This window comes from Gekko japonicus, unplaced genomic scaffold, assembly GCF_001447785.1.
Source record: "Gekko japonicus isolate JY-2015 unplaced genomic scaffold, Gekko_japonicus_V1.1 scaffold598, whole genome shotgun sequence".
In the NCBI taxonomy this organism is placed as follows: domain Eukaryota; kingdom Metazoa; phylum Chordata; class Lepidosauria; order Squamata; family Gekkonidae; genus Gekko; species Gekko japonicus.
In genome coordinates this window covers 66,571-90,424 of record NW_015170910.1, presented here as the reverse complement: position 1 = coordinate 90,424, position 23,854 = coordinate 66,571, and the positions used below count along the sequence as shown (strand labels likewise).

Here is a 23,854-nt window from a genome sequence, read left to right as displayed (position 1 = left end):
AGAAACTGTCCCAAAGGACGGTCTTTGTGCACGAGCTTCAAAGGAGGAGCGGCGCAGGCGACCTTCGGCTTGCGAGAAGCGTCGACCTCCTCTTCCTCAAGAAGAAGAGGTTGGATTGATACCCTTCACTACCCGAAGGAGTCCCAGAGTGGCTCACAGTCTCCTTTCCCTCCCCCTTCCCACATCAGAAACCCTGTGAGGTAGGCGGGGCTGAGAGAGCGCTCTCTCGAGAACTGCCCTTGAGAGAACAGCTCTGAGAGAACTTGTGACTGGCCCAAAGTCACACCAGCAGCTGCCATGTGGACCAGCAGTCCAGAAAGCAGTTGAACATCCCAATCATAATTTCCCCACTGTCATTTGGATGGGGCCTCGGGCGGGACGAGACAGCGGTAGAACAAAACCTCTTTTATTGCAGTTGGGATCCTCGGTCCTTTCCCTCCGCTGAAAAACGACGAGAACGAGAACTTGCCATGAGAAGGATGAGCTGCGTAACAGGAAGTGCGACCGACGAAACCCACACCGAACACACGCACCCACTCCCTCCCCGCCGGCAGAGAGTCTCCCAGGGGCTAGCTGTCTTCCCATCTCCAGCGATGCGGCGACGACGACTCCGTCCTGGCCGTTTTCCTGGAACTCAGTTTCCTCCTCAAGGAGGAGAATTTGTCTCCGAGGACCTTCCGCAGTCCCGGACTGTCACTGGGGAGAGGCAGGTCTCTCCGGACGGGCGGCAGCTGTCCCGTGAACATCTCCCACCGCGCCAGGGCGTCCACGGCCCGGTCCACTTGCAGGAGCTCCTCCTCGGAGACGTCTTTCTCGAGAGCGGCGATGCACATCTCCAGCCACAGAATGTATTCCTTAATAATGTCCAGGGGCTTCGGGGCGCCCCCCAGCTGCTCCTCGCTGGGCGCGTCGGTCAGAGCGCACGACTCCTCATCGAGGTCCAGGTCCTGCAGGGTGGACACGGCCTGGCTGCAGGTATCGGGGGTCAGGGGCTCCGAGAGGGACGTCACGGCCTCCGAGTTGCTCTCGCAGCCCATCCCGGAGTCCGCGCTGTAGGGCAGAGTGTCCTCGGTTACCGATAGGTCCGCCTCGGCTTGACCGGGCCAGGTTGCCAGGATGGTTTGGGTCCAGGCGTAGAGTTTCTGCACCGAAAAGGGGGGAGGAATGAGATCGAGGCTCAAGTTCTTAGTGCCGCACTATTCATCGAGGTTGGGCGTGTCTTCGGCCCTGGCTCGGAAATGCGGGAAATAAGCATCTTAACTATTTTATTCTCTTTTTTATTTTGGTTCAACCACAGGTTTCTCGTCCTGGTGGTTAAAAGCCACCATTTAAAACCTCCAAATCAGACTGCCGCTAATAAAAACTAAGTCAGAATGCGTCCCAAAATAAAACTTGTCTTCCTCTGCCCCACTGAGGAGGTTGTTCCATAACTGTGGGCCCACCACGGAAAAGGCTCTGTCTTGTACACCCACCAAACAAGCGTCTTTAATTGGTGGGGCAGGAGGTGCTCTGCCTATGATCTTATTTCCTGGGCCAGAATGTATGGGAAAAGGCCCCAGTCCCAAGCTATATAAAAAGAAGAGATTGCCCTTCCCTCAGAGTGGCTTACAATCTCCTTCCCTTCCTCTCCCCACAACAGACACCCTGTGAGGTAGGTGGGGCTGAGAGAGCTCTTTCAGAGGACTGCCCGTGAGAGAACAGCTCTGAGAGAACTGTGACTGACCCAAGGTCACCCAGCTGGCTGTATGTGGAGGAGTGGGGAATTAAACTCGCTTCTCCAGATTAGAGTCCGCTGCTCTTAACAACTACACTAAACTGGCTTTAAAGGACTTTGGAAGGACTTGGAACCAACAGGCATCTCACCAAGGTTCCTCAGGAAGTGCAATTCCGAGCCAGCTCCTTGGCACTGAAAACTCCTGTCAACTCTCAGCTAAGGGTTAGAGGTGAGTCTTCTCCTACCTCAGTGCCTAGTGGGCTCACAGTCTGGCCATAGCAGGTTATGTATAAACAGATCTGCTGGGGAAAGGGGTTTACAGGCTGATGGGCATTTTTATGAGTCAAGCAGAAACATCATGCCAGGTCAGCTTGGGAAACGACTCTGGGAAGTTCCTTCCCCTGGACCGTGCAGCTTGGCTCACTTGCTCGAGTCGCCTGAATTTTTTTTATTTTTTATTTTTGCCCAGCAGAGCCCCTGCCCCCTACTTCTGACACCCTGCCCCATTTGGGACGAATAAGCTGATCTGGTTAGAGGAGGCGATCTAAATGATCCCGCCTGACAGAAAGGGGGGCGCACACGTGTCGTACACCGCTAGTATTCTCTTACCCTGTAGCGCTCGATCAGCTTGAAGCCCACCGCGTACTGCAGCTTCCGCAGGCAAATCGGGCAGGGCTCCAGCGGCCTCAGCAGCACCTCGTCTAAGCTCAGGGCCCCCTGCATGATGCACTGCAGCCAGCGACAGTTGCCCAGGCCAATCAGGTGGCAGATTTCGTGGCATGTGACCTGTAAACGAGAAGGGGGGGGGAAACCCTGAGAACCAGCAGAGCTTTCCTCTGGCCCTCCTTCCCAACCCCAAGCAAATTCTCCTCCTTGTTTCACTCTCTCCCTTCGTTCCCCAGTTTGGTGTAGTGGTTAAAGAGCGCGGACTCTAATCTGGGAGAAGCGGATTTGATTCCCCACTCCTCCGCCTGCTGCTAGCCGGGTGACCTTGGGTCAGTCACAAGTTCTCTCCGAGCTGTTCTCTCAAGGGCAGTCCTCGAAAGAGCTCTCTCGGCCCCACCTACCCCACAGGGTGTCTGTTGTGAGGAGGGGAAGGGAAAGGAGTTTGTAAGCCGCTCTGAGACTCCGCGTGAAGGGCGGGGTATAAATCTAGTCTCCTCTTCTTCTTCCATGGCAGAGTGGGGATATGGACATCGGTTTCCCAGCTCCCAGTCTGACACATTAACCACTACACCGTGTGTCTTGTGCTCTGAGAATCCCCCCAAAAATTCAAGCAGTAGCTCACTACCTAACGCCCGTTGTATTTCACGTTGGAGTGCATAGGTCCACTCCAGAGAAACACCATAGGATTTTTAATTCAAGCAAGCCGTTCTCCTGTATAATCACCCAAAGCATCACAACCCCGGAAGGGCTCTGCTCGGGTCGTCGCTGAGGTCCGACGGTATAAGCGCGGACCTGTCCCATCGACACGGCTGGCGCAGGAGGCTTTGAGAAACTCGATCAGCTTGAAGCCCACCGCGTACTGCAGCTTCCGCAGGCAAATCGGGCAGGGCTCCAGCGGCCTCAGCAGCACCTCGTCTAAGCTCAGGGCCCCCTGCATGATGCACTGCAGCCAGCGACAGTTGCCCAGGCCAATCAGGTGGCAGATTTCGTGGCATGTGACCTGTAAACGAGAAGGGGGGGGGAAACCCTGAGAACCAGCAGAGCTTTCCTCTGGCCCTCCTTCCCAACCCCAAGCAAATTCTCCTCCTTGTTTCACTCTCTTCCTTCGTTCCCCAGTTTGGTGTAGTGGTTAAAGAGCGCGGACTCTAATCTGGGAGAAGCGGATTTGATTCCCCACTCCTCCGCCTGCTGCTAGCCGGGTGACCTTGGGTCAGTCACAAGTTCTCTCCGAGCTGTTCTCTCAAGGGCAGTCCTCGAGAGAGCTCTCTCGGCCCCACCTACCCCGCAGGGTGTCTGTTGTGGGGAGGGGGAGGGAAAGGAGATTGTAAGCCGCTCTGAGACTCCGCGTGAAGGGCGGGGTATAAATCTAGTCTCCTCTTCTTCTTCCATGGCAGAGTGGGGATATGGACATCGGTTTCCCAGCTCCCAGTCTGACACATTAACCACTACACCGTGTGTCTTGCGCTCTGAGAATCCCCCCCCCCGAATTCAAGCAGTAGCTCACTACCTAACGCCCGTTGTATTTCACGTTGGAGTGCATAGGTCCACTCCAGAGAAACACCAGCTGTCGTTTCAGCATGGGGTTTTTCATTCAAGCAAGCCGTTCTCCTGTATAATCACCCAAAGCGTCACAACCCCGGAAGGGCTCTGCTCAGGTCGTCGCCGAGGCCCGACGGTATAAACGCGGACCTGTCCCATCGGCACGGCTGGCGCAGGAGGCTTTGAGAAACGCATCTTCCCCAGTCCCGGCTCGGTGGTCCAGGCGCCTCTCACCTTGCAGCACTGAAGCATCTCCAGCATGTTGAACAAGAGCGTCTGGTCGGTGGCCCGCTCCACTGCTTCGCGGTGCCCCTCTTGCGTCCGGGGGGAGGGGTTCAGCGGGGTGCAGCCCACCTGGGAGAAGTCTCCGGAAAACCTGGCAAAGCTGCACACGCCCACTTCTGCGGAAAGAGGGAGGACACGGGAACGCGTGAGGCTGCCTGATCAGAACTTTGGTCCATCAAGGTCAGTATTATCTACTCAGATTGGCAGCTGCTCTGCAGGGTCCCGAGCAGAGGTCTTTCACGTCACCTACTGCCTGTTTAACTGGAGATGGTGGGGATTGAACCTGGGACTTTCTGCATGCCAAGCGGATGCTCTGCCACTGAGCCATGGCCCCTCTTTACAGCTCTCCAGGGTCTCAGGTGGAGGTCTTTCACATCACCTACAGCCTGGTCCTTTTCAACTGGAGATGCTGGGGATTGAACCTGGGACCTTCTGCATGCCAAGCAGAGGCTCTGCCACTGAGCCACGGCCCATCCTACCTGATCCATCTAACTGGAGATTCTGGGGATTGAACTTCGGGACCTTCTGCATGCCAAGCAGACGGTCTGCCACTGAGCCACCGACAGCCCATCCCCAAAGACAAGTGGTAGGAAATAGTGGTAATTATAATGATCATATGGCATTGTGTGTTGAATAGCCAGGAGAGCCTAAGATTGTCTGGCAGTTAATAGTTCTAGCTCTTTTAGTATTATGTACCACTAGGCGGTGAGCTGGATTTGTTTTTAAGGCAAGAAACATTTCAAAGGTGGTTTGCCATTGCCTGCCTCGGCGTCACAGCTCTGGTATTCCTTGGAGGTCACCCTTCCAAATACTAGCCAAGGCCGACCCTGCTTAGCTTCCGAGATCTGACGAGATCCTGCTAGCCTGGGTGTCTTTTGTAGAGATGCCAAGGCTTTCCTCTCGCACAGGAAACACAGCTCTTCATACACATACACAGAGATTTCCAGTATTATTCTATTTTTAAGAAGTGAGCTCATTAAACAAGAGAGACGTGGACCTTGACTGGACTTGCTGCGTACGTTGCCAAGAACTATTCCAACCCTACAGAACAACGAGAAACACGTTTAGCACCAATTTGCAAGATTATTTTTTAAATATACTTTGTGGTTTCCTGATGCTGGCTCAGCGCTTGCTGTACTAACTGTATTGCACTTCGCGTGCTGGAAATTTCACTGTGTTTTATTTTTTATGATATTATTTATAGAGTTGTCCAGGCTGGGACGACAGGAGCCATTCCATAGTCACAGGTACTAAAGCTGCGTTGAAAAGCATTAAATCAAGGTGTGCACATAGAGCTCGCCGCTCAGCTCATGTGCGTGCCTGCCTCCGCCCCATCCCATCTCTCACAGACTGTGTTCCCTCTAAGCTGAGTTAGTGTGAGCTAGCTCACAGCTTTTTAGCCTCTAGCTCACAAATTTTTGTCTTAACTCCAAAGCAAACTGATTTATGCAGTTGCCAAATCACTCACTCACAACTTTAATGCCAGTAGCTCACAAAGTAGGATTTTTGCTCACAAGACTCCACACCTTAGAAGGAACATTGCTCACAGTGCGCTATTAATGATTCTGAGCTCCCCATGACATAGGAAAGCAGACATCACTCACTCACTCACAACTTTAACGTTTGCTCCTCACGGGCCAGGATTCTAACCCATAGTTTAATCCAGGCACAGACTCCCAGTGTGTGGTTAATATAGAAACTTGGATTCACCTGGGCACTTGCAATCCTATGAAATGGAGAGCCGGTGTTCGTCACAAATCAAGTACCCTGAATTGTGTTCCGTAAGTCCCTCCCCAACCTTTTTGAGTCTGTAGGCCCCTTTGGAATTTTGGCACGATGTGGTGGGCGCGGCCACAAAAGACACCCCGTGAAGCAGGTGGGACTGAGAGAGCTCTTTCGAGGACTGCTCCTGAGAGAACAGCTCTGAGAACAGGGCTATTTTTGGGCAGGAACACACAGGAACGGAATTCCGTCTGGGTCCTGAGTTGGCCACGCCCAGCAGGAACTCATTAGCATAATAGGCCACACCCAACAGCAGAAACTCATTAGGATTGGCTACATTAGGGGTGTGTGGCCTAACATGCAAAGGAGTTCCTGCTACAAAAAAGGCCCTGGGTTTTGACAACAAACAAGGAAAACAGAATAAGAATCAAAAGGTGGGTGTGGCTGGATGACCACACTTCTGGTAACACGGGGGTGTGGCCTAATATGCTAACGAGCAGTGCTGTCAGGGTGTGGCCTAATATGCGAATGTGTTTCTGCTATTGGGTGTGGCCTGTTATGCTAATGAGTTCCTGCTGGGCTTTTTCTACAAAAAATGCCCTGTCTGAGAGAACTTCTTGTGACTGACCCAAGGTCATGCCAGCAGCTGCGTGTGGAGGAGTGGGGAATCAAGCCCGGTTCTCCCAGATTAGAGTCCGCGCTCTTAACCACCACACCAAAAGGGCTGCCGTAGCTTACCTTGAGTCACACAGTGAAGATCCTTGTGCCGTGGTGGCAGCTGCTGCCAAAGCAATGCTTTCTAAAATCTAAACAGTCAATCAAATATCCAATGTCCAGTCAGGAGCCTGGCTGGGCAAAAGCCCCACTGGGCCCTGCCCACTTCTAAAAACATTTGGCAGGCGCCAGGAAAGGTGTCACGGGCAGGTGGTGCCCACGGGCGCCATGTTGGGGAACTCTGCGTAAGAGAAGGGGGGAAAGGTGGATCTGGGGAATGATTTGAACAACAGAGAGAGCCGGCAGTGAACAGATGTTTTGGGACGAGGAACGTCCTCATGTGCTGGGCATGTCAGGTCCACTCAGCAGAGCAAAGTATGTTTAAAAATTCCTATCTCACAAGCAAGAGAGAACTATCTGTTCGTATCAGAGGATTTTCCGTGATGGCTCTTTCCTGCTGGAACAGCTTTCTGAAGCGTGCCAGGAAATGTGCCTGTGTGGCGTGGGTCTGTTGGGAGGTTATACGTAAAGCTCCACTGTGTAGACGGAGTGGCGGGTTCTATGACGTTGGACCGCTACAGGTGACTGGACCGTTTGGGGTGTGGGGATACAAGTGTTCAAGAACGGGCCTGGTATGTGGAAATGATGGTATTGGGAACTGTGATTTTTAATCCGTCTCATCTTTGGAGAGAGATGGGGGTAAAAATGCTATAAATAATGGAGGAGGCGGGTCTGTACCCCGCCCTTCCCTCGTAATCTCGGAGCGGCTTACAAGCTCCTTCCCCTTCCCCTCCCCACAACAGACACCCTGTGAGGTAGGTGGGGCTGAGAGAGCTCTGAGAGAACTGCCCCTGAGAGAACAGCTCTGAGAGAACTGTGACTGACCCAAGAAGAAGAAGGTGATGAACGAGAGTTGGATTTATACCCTGCCTTTCACTCAGAGGCTCAGAGCAGCTCCTTTCTCTTCCTCTCCCCACAACAGACGACCCTGTGAGGTAGGTGGGGCTGAGAGAGCTCTGAGAGAACTGCCCCTGAGAGAACAGCTCTGAGAGAACTGTGACTGACCCAAGAAGAAGAACGAGAGTTGGATTTATACCCCGCCGTTCACTCAGAGTCTCAGAGCGGCTTACAATCTCCTTCCCATTCCCCTCCCCACAACAGACACCCTGTAAGGTCGGTGGGGCTGAGAGAGCTCTGAGAGAACTGCTCTGGAGAGAACAGCTCTGAGAGAGCTGTGACGAACCCAAAGTCCCCCAGCTGGCTTCATGTGGAGGAGTGGGGACTCAAACCCGGTTCACCAGATCAGAGTCCGCCACCCTTAACCACGACACCAAACTGGCTCTCAAGGTCTTTGAATCCAGGCCTCTGAAATAAGAGGTATCGACAGTCCCTCACTGGGTGGCCCAGGCTGGATGGATCTCATTGCATCCAAGAAGCTCTAAGCAGGGTCGGCCCGGGTTAGTCCTTGGATCGGAGACCACCGAGGAAGTGGAGGGTCGCCACGCAGAGGCCAAGGCAGCAGCGAACCACCTCTGTTCGTCTCTTGCTTTGAAAACCCCCTGAGACCACCGCAAGTCAGCCCCAACTTGATGATGCTGCCCGCCACCAGAATCCCTCACTTCGCAACCCAAGCGGTTCTGTGATTACTACCGTTTGAGCAAAATTCATTTATTTTTCCTCTCTGCCTCAGGAAGAGGGCAGAAGGCAAACTGTACCTTGGCCTGGCAGGAACTTCCCAAAAGTGAAGCTCCACGTCTCACAGGGGTAGAGGTCGGCGAGGGTGAGTCCCAGCACGCAGAGGGCGTCCATCGGCTTGTTGTTCTTCAGAAAGGTCAGGATCCCATCTGGGAGGGGGAAGCGGAAGAGCACGCTGAGACCTCGGCATTTGGAAGAGAGCTTGGGAAGAAGGAAACGGCCCGTTCACACCGACAACGGACCGGGGGGTCCCCAAACATTTTGAGCCTGTGGGCGCCTTTGGGATTCTGACAGAGGGTGGCGGGCACGGCCCCAAAATGGAGGCGGAGCCGAGCACGCAGAGGAAGCCCAAACGCAGGGGTGTAGAGGGATAGTTAAAAAAAAAAATACACTGGGAAAGAGGAGTGAGAGAGAATAAAATGAACACTGTGGTGGCGGCTGCCACCGAAACATTATTTTAATCGGCGTAGCCCATTGGATCGTCAGTTGGCCAATCGGAAGCCCTGCTGGGTTCAAAGTCCCACTTGGCCACACCCACATTCTAGAAACACTTGGTGGGCACCAAAAAAGGTGTCAGAGGGCCCCATGGCGCCCACGGGTGTCACGTTGGGGACACCTGCGATCGACATTACAGGACAGCCGTGTGAAAATGGATACTTCGTTAAAAGAGATTAACGATCGGTCCCAATAGAAGTCTGTCCTTTTTTTACGATTCTCCTGCCCCTCCCATTTTTATCTTCAGGTCCTTTTCTTTTTTGAATTCTCCTTTTTCCTGCTGAGTTTCGGGAGCAGGCGGGCTTTCTGAGCTGGCTCGGACGGAAGCATCTGCCCGGGCCCTTTTATTCCTGGGAGGGTTTTCTTGCTGTTTGGCAGAGACATCCAGGGTTGCAAACCGCGAACAGATCGATCGATAGGCAGCTCGTGTAACTGAGCCGTTGCAGCGAACCGGTTCTAATCAGCGGGCCTGACATTTTACAAACACACACGTTTATTTCCGGCTGCTTCAGCTCTGCCAGTTCTAACAAAGTTGTAGCCGGGACCAAACGGTACCTGGGAAAGTTGCTCTTATTGATAAGGTTGCCAGATCCAGGTTGGGGAACTCCTGAAGATTTGGGGGATGGAGCCCAGGGAGGACAGGAACCTCAGTGGGGTACAATGCCATAGAGTCCACCCTCCAAAGCATCCCTTTTCTCCAGACATCTCTTTAGTCTGGAGAGGAGCTGTAATTTCAGGGGATCCCCCAGGTCCCACCTGGAGACTGGCATCCCTAATTATTGAGGTTGGAGCAAAACCCAAATTTTAATCAGTTCACTGAAAGACAGCTCATCCGCTCCGGTCTGCAATGGGTCGATACCGTAGCTGTGTTTTTAGAGTTTAATCCTGTGCGCCAGTGTAAATATTGCTGTAAGCTTCCCAAAGCCACTGGGATAAGACAGGATGAATACAGCAAACGGCGCCCACACGGAAAACATCAGTTTAACCGAGGGTCTGTTCCGCACACACCCTTTCCAGTCCGGGTGAGTAGCTTTTACCCTGAAAACAAAAGAGCAGAAATAGCAGAATCCCGAAAGGAAAATATGACAGTCGTCGTCCACCTGGCTTTGTTTTTAATGCTTGGTTGTGTAACTCTCTTCCGCGGAAACAGGATCTTTCCTGCCTCACTCCTATCTCCCCTGCTGGGATGATATCTATACTATTGAAAAGGAACGTGGTCTCTGTTCCGAGGGAGATGAATCCCATCCTCGTCGCCAGTGAAAAGTACACAGACAGAGTGATTTCAGCAAAGTGTACTTTTATACGATCAGGAACAAGACGACTTTGGCCGGCTCGCAGGCCAGCTTATATCCCCCGGGAAACCGCCACCCAAAACACACCCCTACTTCCCAATAGGTTATTTACAGTGGCCGAGAGTCCTATAGGCTCTTGGCCGGGAACCTAGCTCCCTGATTGGAGCAGGCTAGGATCCGCATAGTCCATTGTCTCTTGGAGCGAAGCTCGACGTTTGGACTTGTCTGGACTTGATACATTACAACTATATATCTAATTTCCAAGGCGCCCCCTGCGTGCGGATATGGGCTCACATGCTGCCGCTTCTGCAGGCCAGGAGCTGTGGGGAATACTTTCTCACACACACCCCGCGAGTATCACGGGTCCCACCTCTTGTTCCATATATTCTCTAAAGGGGAGAGGGAGGTGTGGTTGGGTAAGAAGGTCCTCTCCATCGTCCCAGAGGCCTCTCTTGTTGCTAACGCTACCACCTCCATCTTGGGACATTCCTCGGGGTTTGGGGGCAGAGCCTGGGGAGGGACTTAGAAAGCACATGATGCCATTGGCTCCACCCTCAGAAGCAGCCATTTTCTCCAGATCTCTGTCACCCGGACATCAGCCACAAATCCGGGAGATCTACCGGCCCCGCTTGGCATTCCACAACCCTACTCGGTCACCTTACCTGTGTGGAGTTGGACTCTATCCGAATCCTCGTTGTTGCGGTAACAGCAGTGGATGGAGGATACCGGGACGGAAGGAAGGCACTTGACGCGGAGGCCCAGGAAGAAAGATTCCACGCAGCTCCGGAGGGAGTCCAGCAGGGAGACCCCAGCGGGGCCTTCGCTCAGGTCTAAAAGCAGAGGCATCCGGATCCGTAACTCCAGGCCGGTTTTTATGAAAGTACGAAAACAGGCATGCACCATGTAGTAATATAAGAAAGGAGCAGGGGGGTGGAATTCCCCCAGGTTTGTTGTTTGTACGAAAGCTGGTCATAGGCACATTTCGAGTGATAATGCTCTGAAGGAAAAGAAATGTCCATGGGGGTAGCCATAGAATCATAGGGTGCGTTCAGAAGGGGCATTTATGCCGGTATAGATGCCAGTTGGGATCGGTATACCTACGGGCGATCACACGGCGAACAACTGCCTTCTGTCCCTAACCGTTGCAAACAGCCAGGGTTATTTTTGGGCAGGAACGCACAGGAATGGAGTTCCGGATGGCTCCCAAGTTTCCCATGCCCAGCAGGAACTCATTAGCATAATAGGCCACACCTCACAGCAGAAACTCATTAGGATTGGCTACATTAGGGTGTGTGGTCTAACATGCAAAGAAGTTCCTGCTACAAAAAAAGCCCTGGGTTTTGACAACAAACAAGGTAAACAGAATAAGAAGCAAAAGGTGGGTGTGGCTGGATGAGCACACTTCTGGTAACATGGAGGTATTGCCTAATATGCTAATGAGTTGCGCTGTCAGAGGTGTGGCCTAATATGCTAATGAGTTCCTGCTGTTGGGTGTGGCCTATTATGCTAATGCGTTCCTGCTGGGCGTTTTCTACAAAAAGAGCCCTGCAAACAGCCTTTAACGGTTGTATTCTGCCACTAGGTCCCCAAGTGGTGGTATCCTGAGTACACCGGTTCCAACCGCATTATCCCCGTCTGATCGCTCTCCGCTGGTGTCTAGCCACTTCCGTTCAGAAGCCCGAGGCTTCCGCTTTTTGGCCACCATTTTTTAAAAAGTCTCCTCGATGTGCGCTTGGGCGAAGCTTCGCCCCAGCGTTTGTAAAACAAACAAACCAAAAAAAGGGCCTAGTGTAAGGCTTTAGACGAGTCTGGGACCTCACGGAGGCCAGTTTCAGAGTAAAAACTTAACATCTTCGCTTCAAGGCATGCTTTCCGGGTTGGGTTGTTCTGCGCCTGTGCAAAGATCTTCATTATAAGGAAGCGTGCCTATGCGCATGCGCAAACTGTGTAAAAATAAAAATAAAAACCGCCGATGCGCTGTGCTGAGCGCCTGAAGTGTGGACGGGCATATCGCGGTGTGCTGCGCAGTCAGGAGGGAAGTGTGATCGCGTTTCTTCCGGATCAAACTGCTCTGGTTCCAACCGGAGCAGTTTATGCCGGCTAAAATGCCCCACTGGCAAAAAATAACGCACAAGCAAGTAAGCAAGTATATAATGATCAAATAAGCATAACAGCAAGTATAATATAAATCAAATAAACATAACAAGTATGATATAAATCAATTGGCCAAAGTGCAATAATAAATCATAATAGAAACAAGTCACAGTCTTTCCATGTGTCTACTCCAGCATAGAAGCAATTACAGCCATGCTTGAATAAGAATTATTCGAAACGCGGCATCAGGCATCCGGATTAACGCATCAGCTTTTTATGGCTCAGAAAATTTGGTGACTTGCACTCCAATTTAAACTTTGATATTGCTTCTATGCTGGAGTAGACAAATGGAAAGACTGTGACTTGTTTCTATTATGATCTATTATTGCACTTTGGCCAATTGATTTATATCATACTTGTTATGTTTATTTGATTTATATTATACTTGGTGTTATACTTATTTGATCATTATATACTTGCTTACTTGCTTGTGCGTTATTTTTTGCCAGTGGTGTTCTTTTTTGTTTCTTGCATTGTACACTGGCTTCCCCCCTCTTTTTTGGGCGGCTAAAATGCCCCGTCTGAACGCACCCATAGAGTTGGAAAGGCGCTCCAGGGTCATCTAGTCCAACCCCCTGCACAATGCCGGAAATTCACAAATACCTCCCCCTCCACACCCCCAGTGACCTCTGCTCCAGGTCCAAAAGAGGGCAAAAAAAAACCCCTCTAGGATCCCTGGCCATGTTACAGTGTAGTCCTATTCAGAGTTACTCCATTCAAAGCCCATTAATTTCAGTGGCTTTAGACCGGAGTAACTCTTCTTAAGACTGCATTGTCAAACTGTTGTGGAAGAAAGCTCAAAGGAGTCTTTACTGAACTCAGAATCTACTCTCATGTAGAGGAGGAGGAGACTGGATTTATACCTCGCCCTTCACCTTCACTACCCAAAGGGATCTCAGAGCAGCTTACAGTCTCCTTTCCCTTCCCCTCCCCACAGCACACAACCTGTGAGCCATACTCCTTCTAAGCTGCAGAGTGCTTGTGAGCAAAAATCCTACTTTGTGAGCTCCTGGCATTAAAGCTGTGAGCGAGCGACTTGGCTCCTTACATAAATTAGTTTGCTCCGGAGCCATCCTTCCTGAGCTAAGACAAAAATGTGTTAGTCGGGGGCTAAAACATTGAGCTAGCTCACACCAACTTAACTTAGAGGCAGCCCTGCCTGTGAGGTGGGTGGGGCTGAGAGAGCTCTTTCGAGGACTGCTTGGGCAACAACAGCTCTGAAATAGCTTGTGACTGGCCCAAGGTCCCACCAGCAGCTGCATGTGGAGGAGTGGGGGATCCGTTCTCCCGTATTGGAGCCCACGCTCCTAACCACTACACCAAACTGGCTCTTAACCAGGGCTATTTTGGGGCTGGAACACACAGGAACGGAGTTCCGGCTGGCTCCTGAGTTGGCCACACCCAGCAGGAACTCATTAGCATAATAGGCCACACCCAACAACAGGAACTCATTAGGACTGGCTATGTTAGGGGTGTGTGGCCTAACATGCAAAGGAGGTCCTGCTACAAAAAAAAAGCCCTGGGTTTTGACAACAAACAAGGTAAACAGAATAAGAAGCAAAAGGTAGGTGTGTCTGGATGACCACACTTCTGCAAACATGGGGGTGTGTGGCCTAATATGCTAATGAGCTGTGCTGTCAGGGGTCTAATGAATTTCTGCTGTTGGGTGTGGCCTATTACGCTAATGAGTTCCTGCTGGGCTTTTTCTGCAAAAAAAAAAGCCCTGCTCTTAACCATTTTATCTGTTTTTAATTGTCGTAAGCCGCTCTGAGCCCTGCCTGCAGGAGAAGGGCGGGATAAAGGTCCACGAAAACAGAAAACACGGGCTCCGCTCCCAAATCCGCCCCATCCTTTTCTCCCCCCCCCCTTCCGGTAGTCTTGCAGGGTTACCTATGGGCTGCAGGTATATGTGCTTGCGGTAGAAGCGGGGCTTCCTCCTCAGCAGGGAGTAGTAGAAGGTCTCGAAGTCCTCCGGCGCATCCGGGTGGCTGAGGATCCAGTCGAAGGCCCTCCGGATGACCAGGCCGCCGCAGAGCGTCCGGCGGGGGTTGTAGGCTTCCGAGAGGAAGAGCTTCTCGGCGGCGGTGAAGGCCTTGGCGTAGAGCTCCTGCAGGGCCGGGTTGGTGGAGATCAGCGCGTCCTTCAGCGCTCGGGGCCCAAAGCTGAACTCCTGGGCGTGTCTACACTGCAACATCGCTGACCACGGAGCCGGCGTCCGGGGGGGCCTGTCTCCTAGGAGGAGGAGGACATGGCGGTCAACGTCTACGCTCTCAGGTAAGCTTGCTTACGGACATCTGGAACAGGGTTCTAGCGACTATCTAGAAGCGCCATAGTGGTTGAGTATAGCGGCTCCGAGAGATGTGGGCCAGAGGATGGGGGTTTTTTTTGGGGGGGGGAGAAAACGAAGAAGAGGAGGAGGAGGAGGAGATTGAACATAAGAACTTAAGAGATGCCAATGTTGGATCAGGCCAAAGGCCCATCCAGTCCAGAAGGCGACACCCACCGCTCAGGCTGCACGGGACTGTTTTGGATTGCTAGCTATTGGGGTGGGGGGAATGTGCAGATCTGCCCTCACAGAGGAGGGAGAGCTTGTGCCTGGATAAAACTTGGTCTTAAAGGTGCCACTGGGCTGTTTTGGATTGCTAGCTATGGGGGGGGAGCGCAGATCTGCCCTTGCGGAGGAGGGAGAGCTTGTATCTGAAGGTAGGCGACAGGGTGGGGGACTCTGCAACTTACCTGGCTGCTTCTTGCTCTGACTGAGGGCTGCTGGGAGCAGGGGGTGGTGCTTGTTGCATGTGCCTGCCCCCTGGGCTCCTTACTGCCGGAGCTCCGCTCCTGTGCGCTCCCGCAGGAAATGACCCCCACTTATACCCAGAATTAGACTGTGTTGGTCTTAAAGGTGCCACTGGACTCAAACTTTGTTGAAAGCAGAAATAGTCACATGTCGGGTTGCCAGCCTTTGGGTGCCGGCTGGAGATCTCTTGGAATTCCGACCGATCTCCAGGCTAGAGAGATCAGGTCCCTTGGAGAAAACAGCTGTTTTGGAAGATGGACTCTGTGGCACCGCACCCTGCTGAGGCTCCTCCCCTCCCCAGGCTCCCCCCTCCCCAGGCTCCGCCCCCAGAATCTCCAGGAATTTCCCAACCTGCAGCTGGCAGGCAGACACAGCTGTGCATGTTACTCCCCACGCAAAATATCAGGGGGCGAGGGACACACAAAGCAGGCCCGTAGGCAGAGATGCCCTGCTGTAGCTACGGGCCCGACACAAAGCCTATAAAAAAGGTAAAGGCAAAGGTTTCCCTTGCTCGAAAGCCTGTCGAGTCCGACTCTAGGGTCGCGGTGCTCATCTCCGTTTCAGAGCCGAAGAGCCAGCGCTGTCCGAAGACGTTTCCGTGGTCATGTGGCCGGCATGACTAAACACCGAGGCGCACGGAACGCTGTTCCCTTCCCACTGAAGTGGTGCCTATTTATCTACTTGCAGTTTCTTGCTTTCGAACGGCTAGGTTGGCAGGAGCTGGAACGAGAGACGGGAGCTCACTCCGTCATGCGGCGCACTCGGGTCTCGAACTGCCGAACTACCCACCTTCCACAGCCTGCAGTTCAGCGTCTTAACCACTTGAGCCGCAGCAGACACGAAGCCTATGCAACGCTATGAAACGTTTCTCCAACACTGGGTGGCCTTATTCCCAACCTACGAGTGCAGAGCGACTGTCTTGATCAGCCCCGTCTTGACGTGCGCCAGTCTTGTCACATATCCCCAAACGTTCCCTCCCGCAATCTAGTTCTTTACAGGCATCGTTGTCCTAGGCATCCCGAAATCCTACTTCTTCGCAGCTCCCGGCAATCTCGCCATCAATTATTCCCTTTGTAATTCAGTGGCGTGAAGCACTTCCCCCTTGAGTGGCAAAGGCCCATGAATAATTCCCTTTGCCCGCTCAGCTCCCTGCCACTCGCTCTCCGCTTTGCACTGGCACCATCCCCGCAGACAGACCCGTTTGGGAGCAACCGCAACAGACATTTCGCGGTGCCATAAAAGACGGGCCCGACTGTGCACATGGCGGCTTGGGAAAACGTTCGTTAGCAAGTTTTTTTGCAGACGGCTGCTTTTCTGAGCACTTTAAACGTCCCAGAAAACTCGCGCTCCTCCTAGGTCTCATTTTGACAGCAGCTTGTCAGCCGTTTGCAATTTTTCCTGGCTACTCTAATTCCATTTTTTCTTGCCTGCCGTCTAAAGGGCTTGCAAGCAATAAGCGTAAGCAGGATTATGCTTGGCAGCGGCTGTAGACGGCTTCGATCTTGTCTTCACGCAAAAGCGCTGTACATAAAGGTTTCGCCCGTATGATAACACTTTTCACGTCTATATATCTTATAGGAGCGTGTGCCCCCCCATGTGCGGATACCTAAATATGTGGATTTCGGCCACCCCGAAACTAAACATATTGTTCTGTAGACTTGCAGTATTCCCCAGGTTTGCAGAAAAATCTGGAAAGTTTTTAAAAAAACATTACTTGTACAATTTCTGGGCTGTATGGCCGTGGTCTTGGCATTGTAGGACCTGGCGTTTCACCAGCAGCCGTGACTGGCATCCTCAGAGGTATACCACAGAAAGCTGGCGATACGTCAGGTCCTATAATGCCAAGACCACGGCCATACAGCCCGGAAGATCTACAACTAATGTACTCCGGCCATGAAAGCCTTCGACAATATATTGAAAAAACACATTGCGAGTTGCATGTGGAGGAGTGGGGGGATCAAACCCAGTTCTCCCGGATTAGAGTCCGCGCACCTAACCACTACACCAAACTGGCTCTCCATTCCCCCTGTATTCCGACAATTGAGCTGGCAGCTGGGAGTATTGTGTGCAGTTCTGGAGGCCTCACTTCAAAAAGGATGTGGACAGAATGCAGCGGGTGTAGAGAGGGGTGACGAGGGTGATCGGGGGCCTGGAGACCAAGCCCTACAAGGAAAGGCAGAGGGACTTGGGGATTTTCAGTCTGGAGAAGAGGAGGTTGAGGGGGGGGGACAGGATTGCTCTCTCGAAGTATTTGAAGGGCTGTCACTTGGCGGAGGAGCTGTTCCTGTTGGCAGCAGAGGACAGGACTCTCAATCATGGGTTTAAATTAGAAGAAGAAGAGATTGGATTTATACCTTGCCCTTCACTCACTTGGAGTCTCAGAGCGGCTTACAAACTCCTTTCCCTTCCCCTCCCCACCACAGACACCCCGTGAGGTCGGTGGGGCTGAGAGAGCTCTTTCCAGAACTGTCCTTGAGAGAACAGCTCTGAGAGAAGAAGGAGGAGGAGGGGGAGGGGGAGGAGGAGGAGATTGGATTTAGACCCCTCCCTTCACTACCCGAAGGAGTCTCAGAGCGGCTCACAATCTCCTTTCCCCTCCCCTCCCCACAACAGACACCCCGTGAGGTTGGCGGGGCTGAGAGAGCTCTTTCCAGAACTGTCCTTGAGAGAACAGCTCTGACAGAACTACGGCTTGCCCAAGGTCATCCAGCAGCTGCAAGCGAAGGAGTGGGGAATCAAACCCGGTTCTCCAGGATTAGAGTCCGCACACTTAACCACGACACCAAACTGGCTCTCAAATTAAGGGCGGGGAGGCAGCGGCTGGATTTTAGGGGAAATTTTTTTCGACAGAGTTGTGCGACAGTGGAATCAGCTGCTTCGGGAGGTGGTGGCAGTCTTCGAGCAGCGGCTGGACGAGCACTTGCCAGGGATGCTCTAGGCTGATCCTGCCCTGCGCAGGGGGTTGGGCTAGATGGCCTCTACGCCCCCTTCCGACTGTGTGATTCTAGGATTCTATCCTGACCCATGGGTTGGACAACTGCTTCAAGGGTGCAGGATATCAACACGATCCCAAAGTTACGTCTCCCTTGCTCTTGCGACCCTGTCGAAGAGAGATTCTGGGGCAACGTCTCTCCCCAGCTGTACACTGCTTCGTTAACATTCTCCGAACTGTCGATGCCTCGAGCATCTGCCTGGGTTGTTTGTGCAGTTTCTGTCCTATTTTCTTCCACATCCGGCCATCTCTGACATTCACTGATGGACGGAGCTCACTAAAACAGATTGGATTGCTTAAATTAGTCGCTGAGCAGTAATACGGGAGAAAATTAACAGCCCGTCATCGGCCTGACGGAAAAGCCCCCGACGCTCATAACTAATGCCTGATGGATGTCCTCCACCGGAAAACGTCTCCCTCTCTCTCTCCCGGAGATCAGCCACAGTCGCCGCTGTCGAGAGGTGTGGCGGAGAGCAATATTTTCGGTTTATTTTTGTTGACGCGGGTTGGGAAAAAATTGCTTTCCATGGAGAACCGGGACTGACGGCATACGAGGAAGTCTCCGGCCACTGGAAAACGGGAGTTGTCCGGCGGGAGATGCCTCGGAACCGATGCTCCCTCTAAGCTGTGGAGTCCTGTGAGCAAAAATTCTACTTTGTGAGCGACTGGCACTAAAGTTGTGAACAGTGTTCCCTCTAAGCTGAGTTAGTGTGAGCTAGCTCACAGTTTTTTAGCCTCTGGCTCACACAGTTTTGTCATAGCTCAGGAAGGATGGCTCCAGAGCACTGTTCCCTCTAAGCTGAGTTAGTGTGAGCTAGCTCACAGTTTTTTAGCTTCTGGCTCACATATTTTGGTCTTCACTCAGGAAGGATGGCCCCAGAACAAACTAATTTGTGCTGTAGCCAAATTGTTTGCTCACAACTTTAATGCCAGTAGCTCACGAAGTAGAATTCTTGCTCATAAGACTCCACAACTTAGAGGGAGCATTGCTCCAGAGCAAACTAATTGATGCAGTAGCCAAATCACTTGCTCACAACTTTAATGCCGGTAGCTCACAAAGTAGAACTTTTGCTCAGAAGACTCCAGAGCTTAGAGGGAACATTGGTTGTGAAGCGAGCGATTTGGCTGCTGCGTAAATCAGTTTGCTCTGGAGCCCTCCTTCCTGAGCGAAGGCAAAAATGTGTGAGCCGGAGGCTAAAAATCCGTGCGCTAGCTCACATTCACTCAGCTTAGAGGGAACACGGCTTGGAACATGAAATCCCTGTGCCTAGGGTTGGCGGTTATCTTTTTTTCTGGCTGGGCTGCTCAGCCTTCCCCAGCGGCCTCCCCTTCAGAAATCGATCACGCCGGGTCTTCTCGCGCTGCTCGATCTCCGTGCCACCTCGTGAGTTTTTGGGGTCAAGCTGCCATCCAAAAACACAGGAGCCTTTGTTGGGGGGGGGGGGCCTGGCCAGGCCTGGACGGGTTTTGCTATAATCCTCGGGTTGGAAAGAAAAAGTACTGCAAAGGGATTGTGAGCCTTTCCCTGGCGCTAAACAAGATGCTGGGTGTGCATAAAGCTACCTAGGAGCCAGCTTGGTGTAGTGGTTAAGAGCACGGACTCTAATCTGGGAGAGCCGGGTTCGATTCCTCACTCCTACACATGCAGCTGCTGGGGTGACCTTGGGCCAGTCACAAGTTCTTTCAGAGCTGTTCTCTCAGGGGCAGTTCTCTCAGAGCTCTCTCGGCCCCACCGACCTCACAGGGTGTCTGTTGTGGGGAGGGGAGGGGAAAGGAGATTGTAAACCACTCTGAGACTCTGAGGGAAGGGCAGAGTATAAATCCAATCTCTTCTTCTTTCAGGTGCCTGTTTGTCATGTACCGTCTTATTATCGTTTATTAACTTCATTCCTCCCTGGTAGTCAAGTCAGATGAAGAAACGTGACGACCAATCCAATTGGGTTCGGTGTAGCTGTTAGGAGTGTGGACTCCTACCTCCCTCACAGGCAATGCTCCCTCTAAGCCGTGGAGTCTTGTGAGCAAAAATTCCACTCTGCGAGCTCCTGGCATTCAAGTTGTGAGCGAGCGATTCAGCTACCGCCGAATGAGTTTGCTCTGGAGCCCTCCTCCTTGAGCTTAGACAAAAACGTGTGAGCTGGAGGCTAGAAAACTGTGAGCTGGCTCACACTAACTCAGCTTAGAGGGAACACTGCTCACAGGGTGTCTGTTGTGGGGAGGGGAAGGGAAAGGAGTTTGTAAGCCGCTCTGAGTCTCCTTTGGGTAGTGAAGGGCAGGGTATAAATCCAATCTCTTTTCTTTCTTCTCTTCTTCTTCACGTCCTGAGTGATGCGCAGCCCAGTGTGACGTTTAAAGCATTCTTTGCGCAACTGCGGTACATTCTCCAGTACCGTAAGACGCAAGGCAGCCCTAGCCTCTCCTGCCCTTTTCATCTACTTCCCCCCCCCCCCCCAGCTGCTGTGATGCATGGAACAAGACAGGCGAATGCACAGGAGGGAGTTCCCACGGCTATCTCAGCTCCTGGAACCACTTGGGGATTTAGAAGTATATCGATGCTCTCCGGGTCGCACTCGGCAACCTTAGTTACGCACTGCTGTTACGGGATGAGATGTCAAAAAATGTTAACAGTTTTAAACCCTTACATTGGTATTTTACATGTTTGTTGTATTCTGCGGGTGTGCTTGAGACCATGGGTCATGCGAGCTAAATAAATAAGATGGAATTGAATTGAGATGTAAAAAGGCGCTACACAAACGGAACGCTGTCAGAGCGCACTCACCGTGTTCTGCTCGTAGGAAGCTCAAAGCCGACCGGTTCCGCACGCTCGCTGTGCTCAGAGCCGACTGGCGTGTGCTGGTGGCATCGTGGACCGGCCTCTCGTCCGTCCCCAGGTCAGTCTTTGTGACTCTTCTTAAAACGGACGTTGCTGTCTTTGATTTAAAAAAAAAAATCAATTAACAAATGAGCATTTAAATGACTACGCTGTTAGAAGAAGAAGAAGAAGAAGAAGAAGAGTTGGAGTCTCAGAGCGGCTTACAAACCCCTTTCCCTTCCCCTCCCCACAACAGACACCCTGTGAGGTAGGCGGGGCTGAGAGAGCTCTGACAGAAACTGCTCCTTTTCAAGGACAGTTGTGCCAGAGCTTGTGACTAACCCAAGGTCACATCAGCAGGTGCAAGTGGAGGAGCGGGGAATCAAACCCGGTTCTCCCAGATTAGAGTCCACGCACTTTAAAAACGAATCTGAGGCCGGCCGGCCGGCCTCTGTCATACTGAGGGAGTGAGACTGTCAACAGAATCTAGAAACAGAAAAGCCGCTTGAGGCTTCGGGTTACCAACCTCCAGGTGGGAACTGGAGGTCTCCCGGAATTCCAACTCATATCCTGGCTACAGTGATAAGTACCCGGAGAAAATCTCTGTTTTGGAGGGAGGTTTCGATGGCGTTATATCCTGCTGAGATTCTTCTCCTTCTATGGCATTATTATGATAAGAACATAATTGATTGATTGATTGATTTGATTTATACCCCCCCCCTCCCTGCCGGAGCAGGCTCAGAGCGGCTTACAAGAATACATAAGAACAGTTACGACATAGCTAAAACCATCTAAAAACTATTCAAAACATGAAGTGCTAGCTGGTTGTAAACTAATACATTAGCTCCACATCTGGAACAGTTTTAACTTTACTTTCAGAGGTGGAGCCAGAGTATTGTTACTAGGTTGCGCTCTTTGCCCTAGCGGCAAAGAAAATCCGCATCAGGGTGACTGAATCCTCTGCAGCTAAATAGCCAGGGCCATGTCAAGGTATTTAAGGTCCCTTTTAGTAATTTTGTGGAGCTGCGGTGGCTCAAGTGGTTAAGACGCTGAACTGCAGGCTGTGGAAGGTCGGTAGTTCAGCAGTTCGAGACCTGAGTTGCCGCATGACAGAGTGAGCTCCCGTCTCTAGTTCCAGCTCCTGCCAACCTAGCAGTTCAAAAGCAAGAAATTGCAAGTAGATAAATAGGTACCACTTCGGTGGGAAGGGAATAGCGTTCCGTGCGCCTTGGTGTTTAGTCGGACAGCGCTGGCTCTTCGGCTTTGAAACGGAGATGAGCACCGCAACCCTAGAGTCGGATTCGACTGGCTTTCGAGCAAGGGAACCTTTACCTTTTACCTTAGTAACCTTACCCCCAAACCCTGTTTTTATTCTGTATGTTCTAATTTTTATCTTGTATTATTTTACCCAGTTTTATGTCAGACATATATACTTTTATTCTCTGTGTTTTAATGCAGATCCTATTCTGCTTTTTATCACTCTTTTGTATTGTACCGTACTTGTAACAGCTATTGGCCATATGCAATAAACCGAACTGAACTGAACTAATACATTAGGGATGGTGGCAGCGGTTACTTTATCCATTAGTCCTTGTTCTTTATCATATATACACGACTGGCACAGACTGTAAGTGGTGGAGTCGGGCGCCTCTTTAATGATGGTGGTGGAGAAGCCAGTGTCGGATCAGGCCAGTAGCCCATCCAGTCCAACACTCCGTCACACAGTGGCCAAAAACACCAGGGGCCATCAGGAGGTCCACCAGTGGGGCCAGGACACTAGACGCCCTCCCACTGTTGCCCCCCCCCAAGCACCAAGAATACAGAGCATCACTTGCCCCAATTCCAGTCAAGCTACAAAACAGTGACTGCAGGGAGACATTGTTGTGAGGACTTCGGCCTTGGTTATTCTTGAAATAAGTTAAAGTTGCTTAACCACACAGAGGAGGAGGAGGCGACTGGATCTATACCCCACCCTTCACTAACAGGAGTCTCAGAGCGGCTTACAATCTCCCTCCCCCTCCCCACAACAGACACCCTGTGAGGTAGACGGGGCTGAGATTCCCCCACTCCTCCACTTGCACCTGCTGATGTGACCTTGGGTCAGTCACAAGCTCTGGCACAGCTGTCCTTGAAAAAGAGCAGTTTGTGTCAGAGTCCTCTCAGCCCCACCCACCTCACAGGGTGTCTGTTGTGGGGAGGGGAAGGGGAAGGAGTTTGTAAGCCGCTCTGAGACTTCGAGTGAAGGGCGGGGTATAAATCCAATCTCTTCTGTCTGAGTGAAGGGTGGGGGATAAATCCAATCTCCTCCTCCTCCTCCTCCTCCTCCTCCTCCTCCTCCTCCTCTTCTTCTCTCCAGAACTGCCCTTGAGAGAACAGCTCCGAGAGAACTTGTGACTGACCCAAGGTCACACCAGCAGCTGCACGTGGAGGAGTGGGGAATCAAACCCAGTTCTTCCAGATTAGAGTCCGCGCTCTTAACCACTACCCCAAACTGGCATGGGACATCAGTGGCCGCCCTCAGGATACAGGCATGACAGCAGGTGAGTCAATTCTACCTCGGACAGTAGAGAAGAGCAAGAGTCCAGGTGCACCTTTGAGACTAACAAAATTTGTGGCAGGGGAGGAGCGTTCGTGAGCGTTCCCTGTATCTGAGGAAGTGAGCCGTGACTCACGAAAACTCATCCCCGGCCACTAACTTTGTTAGTCTCGAAGGTGCTCCTGGGCTATTGCGCTTTTCTGCTCCTACAGTCAGACTAACACTGCCACCCATCTACTCTGACAGGTAGAATTGGTTATATGCTTTTATTGCCTTCGAGGGATGGTGCGGGATGAATCACTCCTATGCAGTAAACACCGCTCAGACGATATCTCATTTCTCAGGGCGAGACATCTGCAGATGTACATCATCCGGCTTGCTTCCCTTTTACAGATACTTCTACGATTGCCTTTGGAGACCAGCTAACAGATAAAAAAAGGAAGCATT

General features: G+C 51.9%; 1 protein-coding gene across 1 annotated transcript; it reads right to left on the bottom strand.

The window, feature by feature from the left end:
- Window positions 1-569: 569 nt before the first annotated feature.
- Window positions 570-20,910, bottom strand: AMZ1 (archaelysin family metallopeptidase 1). Its single transcript, XM_015418681.1, has 7 exons — window positions 20,839-20,910; window positions 14,167-14,508; window positions 10,785-10,952; window positions 8,356-8,484; window positions 4,154-4,320; window positions 2,324-2,500; window positions 570-1,142 (listed from the first exon to the last, which is right to left on the bottom strand). The coding sequence occupies exons 2-7, from the start codon at window positions 14,468-14,470 to the stop codon at window positions 570-572; spliced, it is 1,518 nt and encodes a 505-aa protein (XP_015274167.1). The 5' UTR covers window positions 14,471-14,508; window positions 20,839-20,910.
- Window positions 20,911-23,854: the final 2,944 nt, after the last annotated feature.

What these genes read in the sequence shown, in the direction of transcription:
- AMZ1 (XM_015418681.1), bottom strand. Translation starts at nt 14,470, where the DNA reads ATGTTGCAGTGTAGACACGCCCAGGAGTTCAGCTTTGGGCCCCGAGCG. An exon ending in CATATACCTGCAGCCCATAG is followed by an intron (nt 10,953 to 14,166) that starts GTAACCCTGCAA and finishes CTCTGCTTTTAG; the next exon opens with ACCTGAGCGAAGGCCCCGCT. An exon ending in TAGAGTCCAACTCCACACAG is followed by an intron (nt 8,485 to 10,784) that starts GTAAGGTGACCG and finishes TCCCCCTCCCAG; the next exon opens with ATGGGATCCTGACCTTTCTG.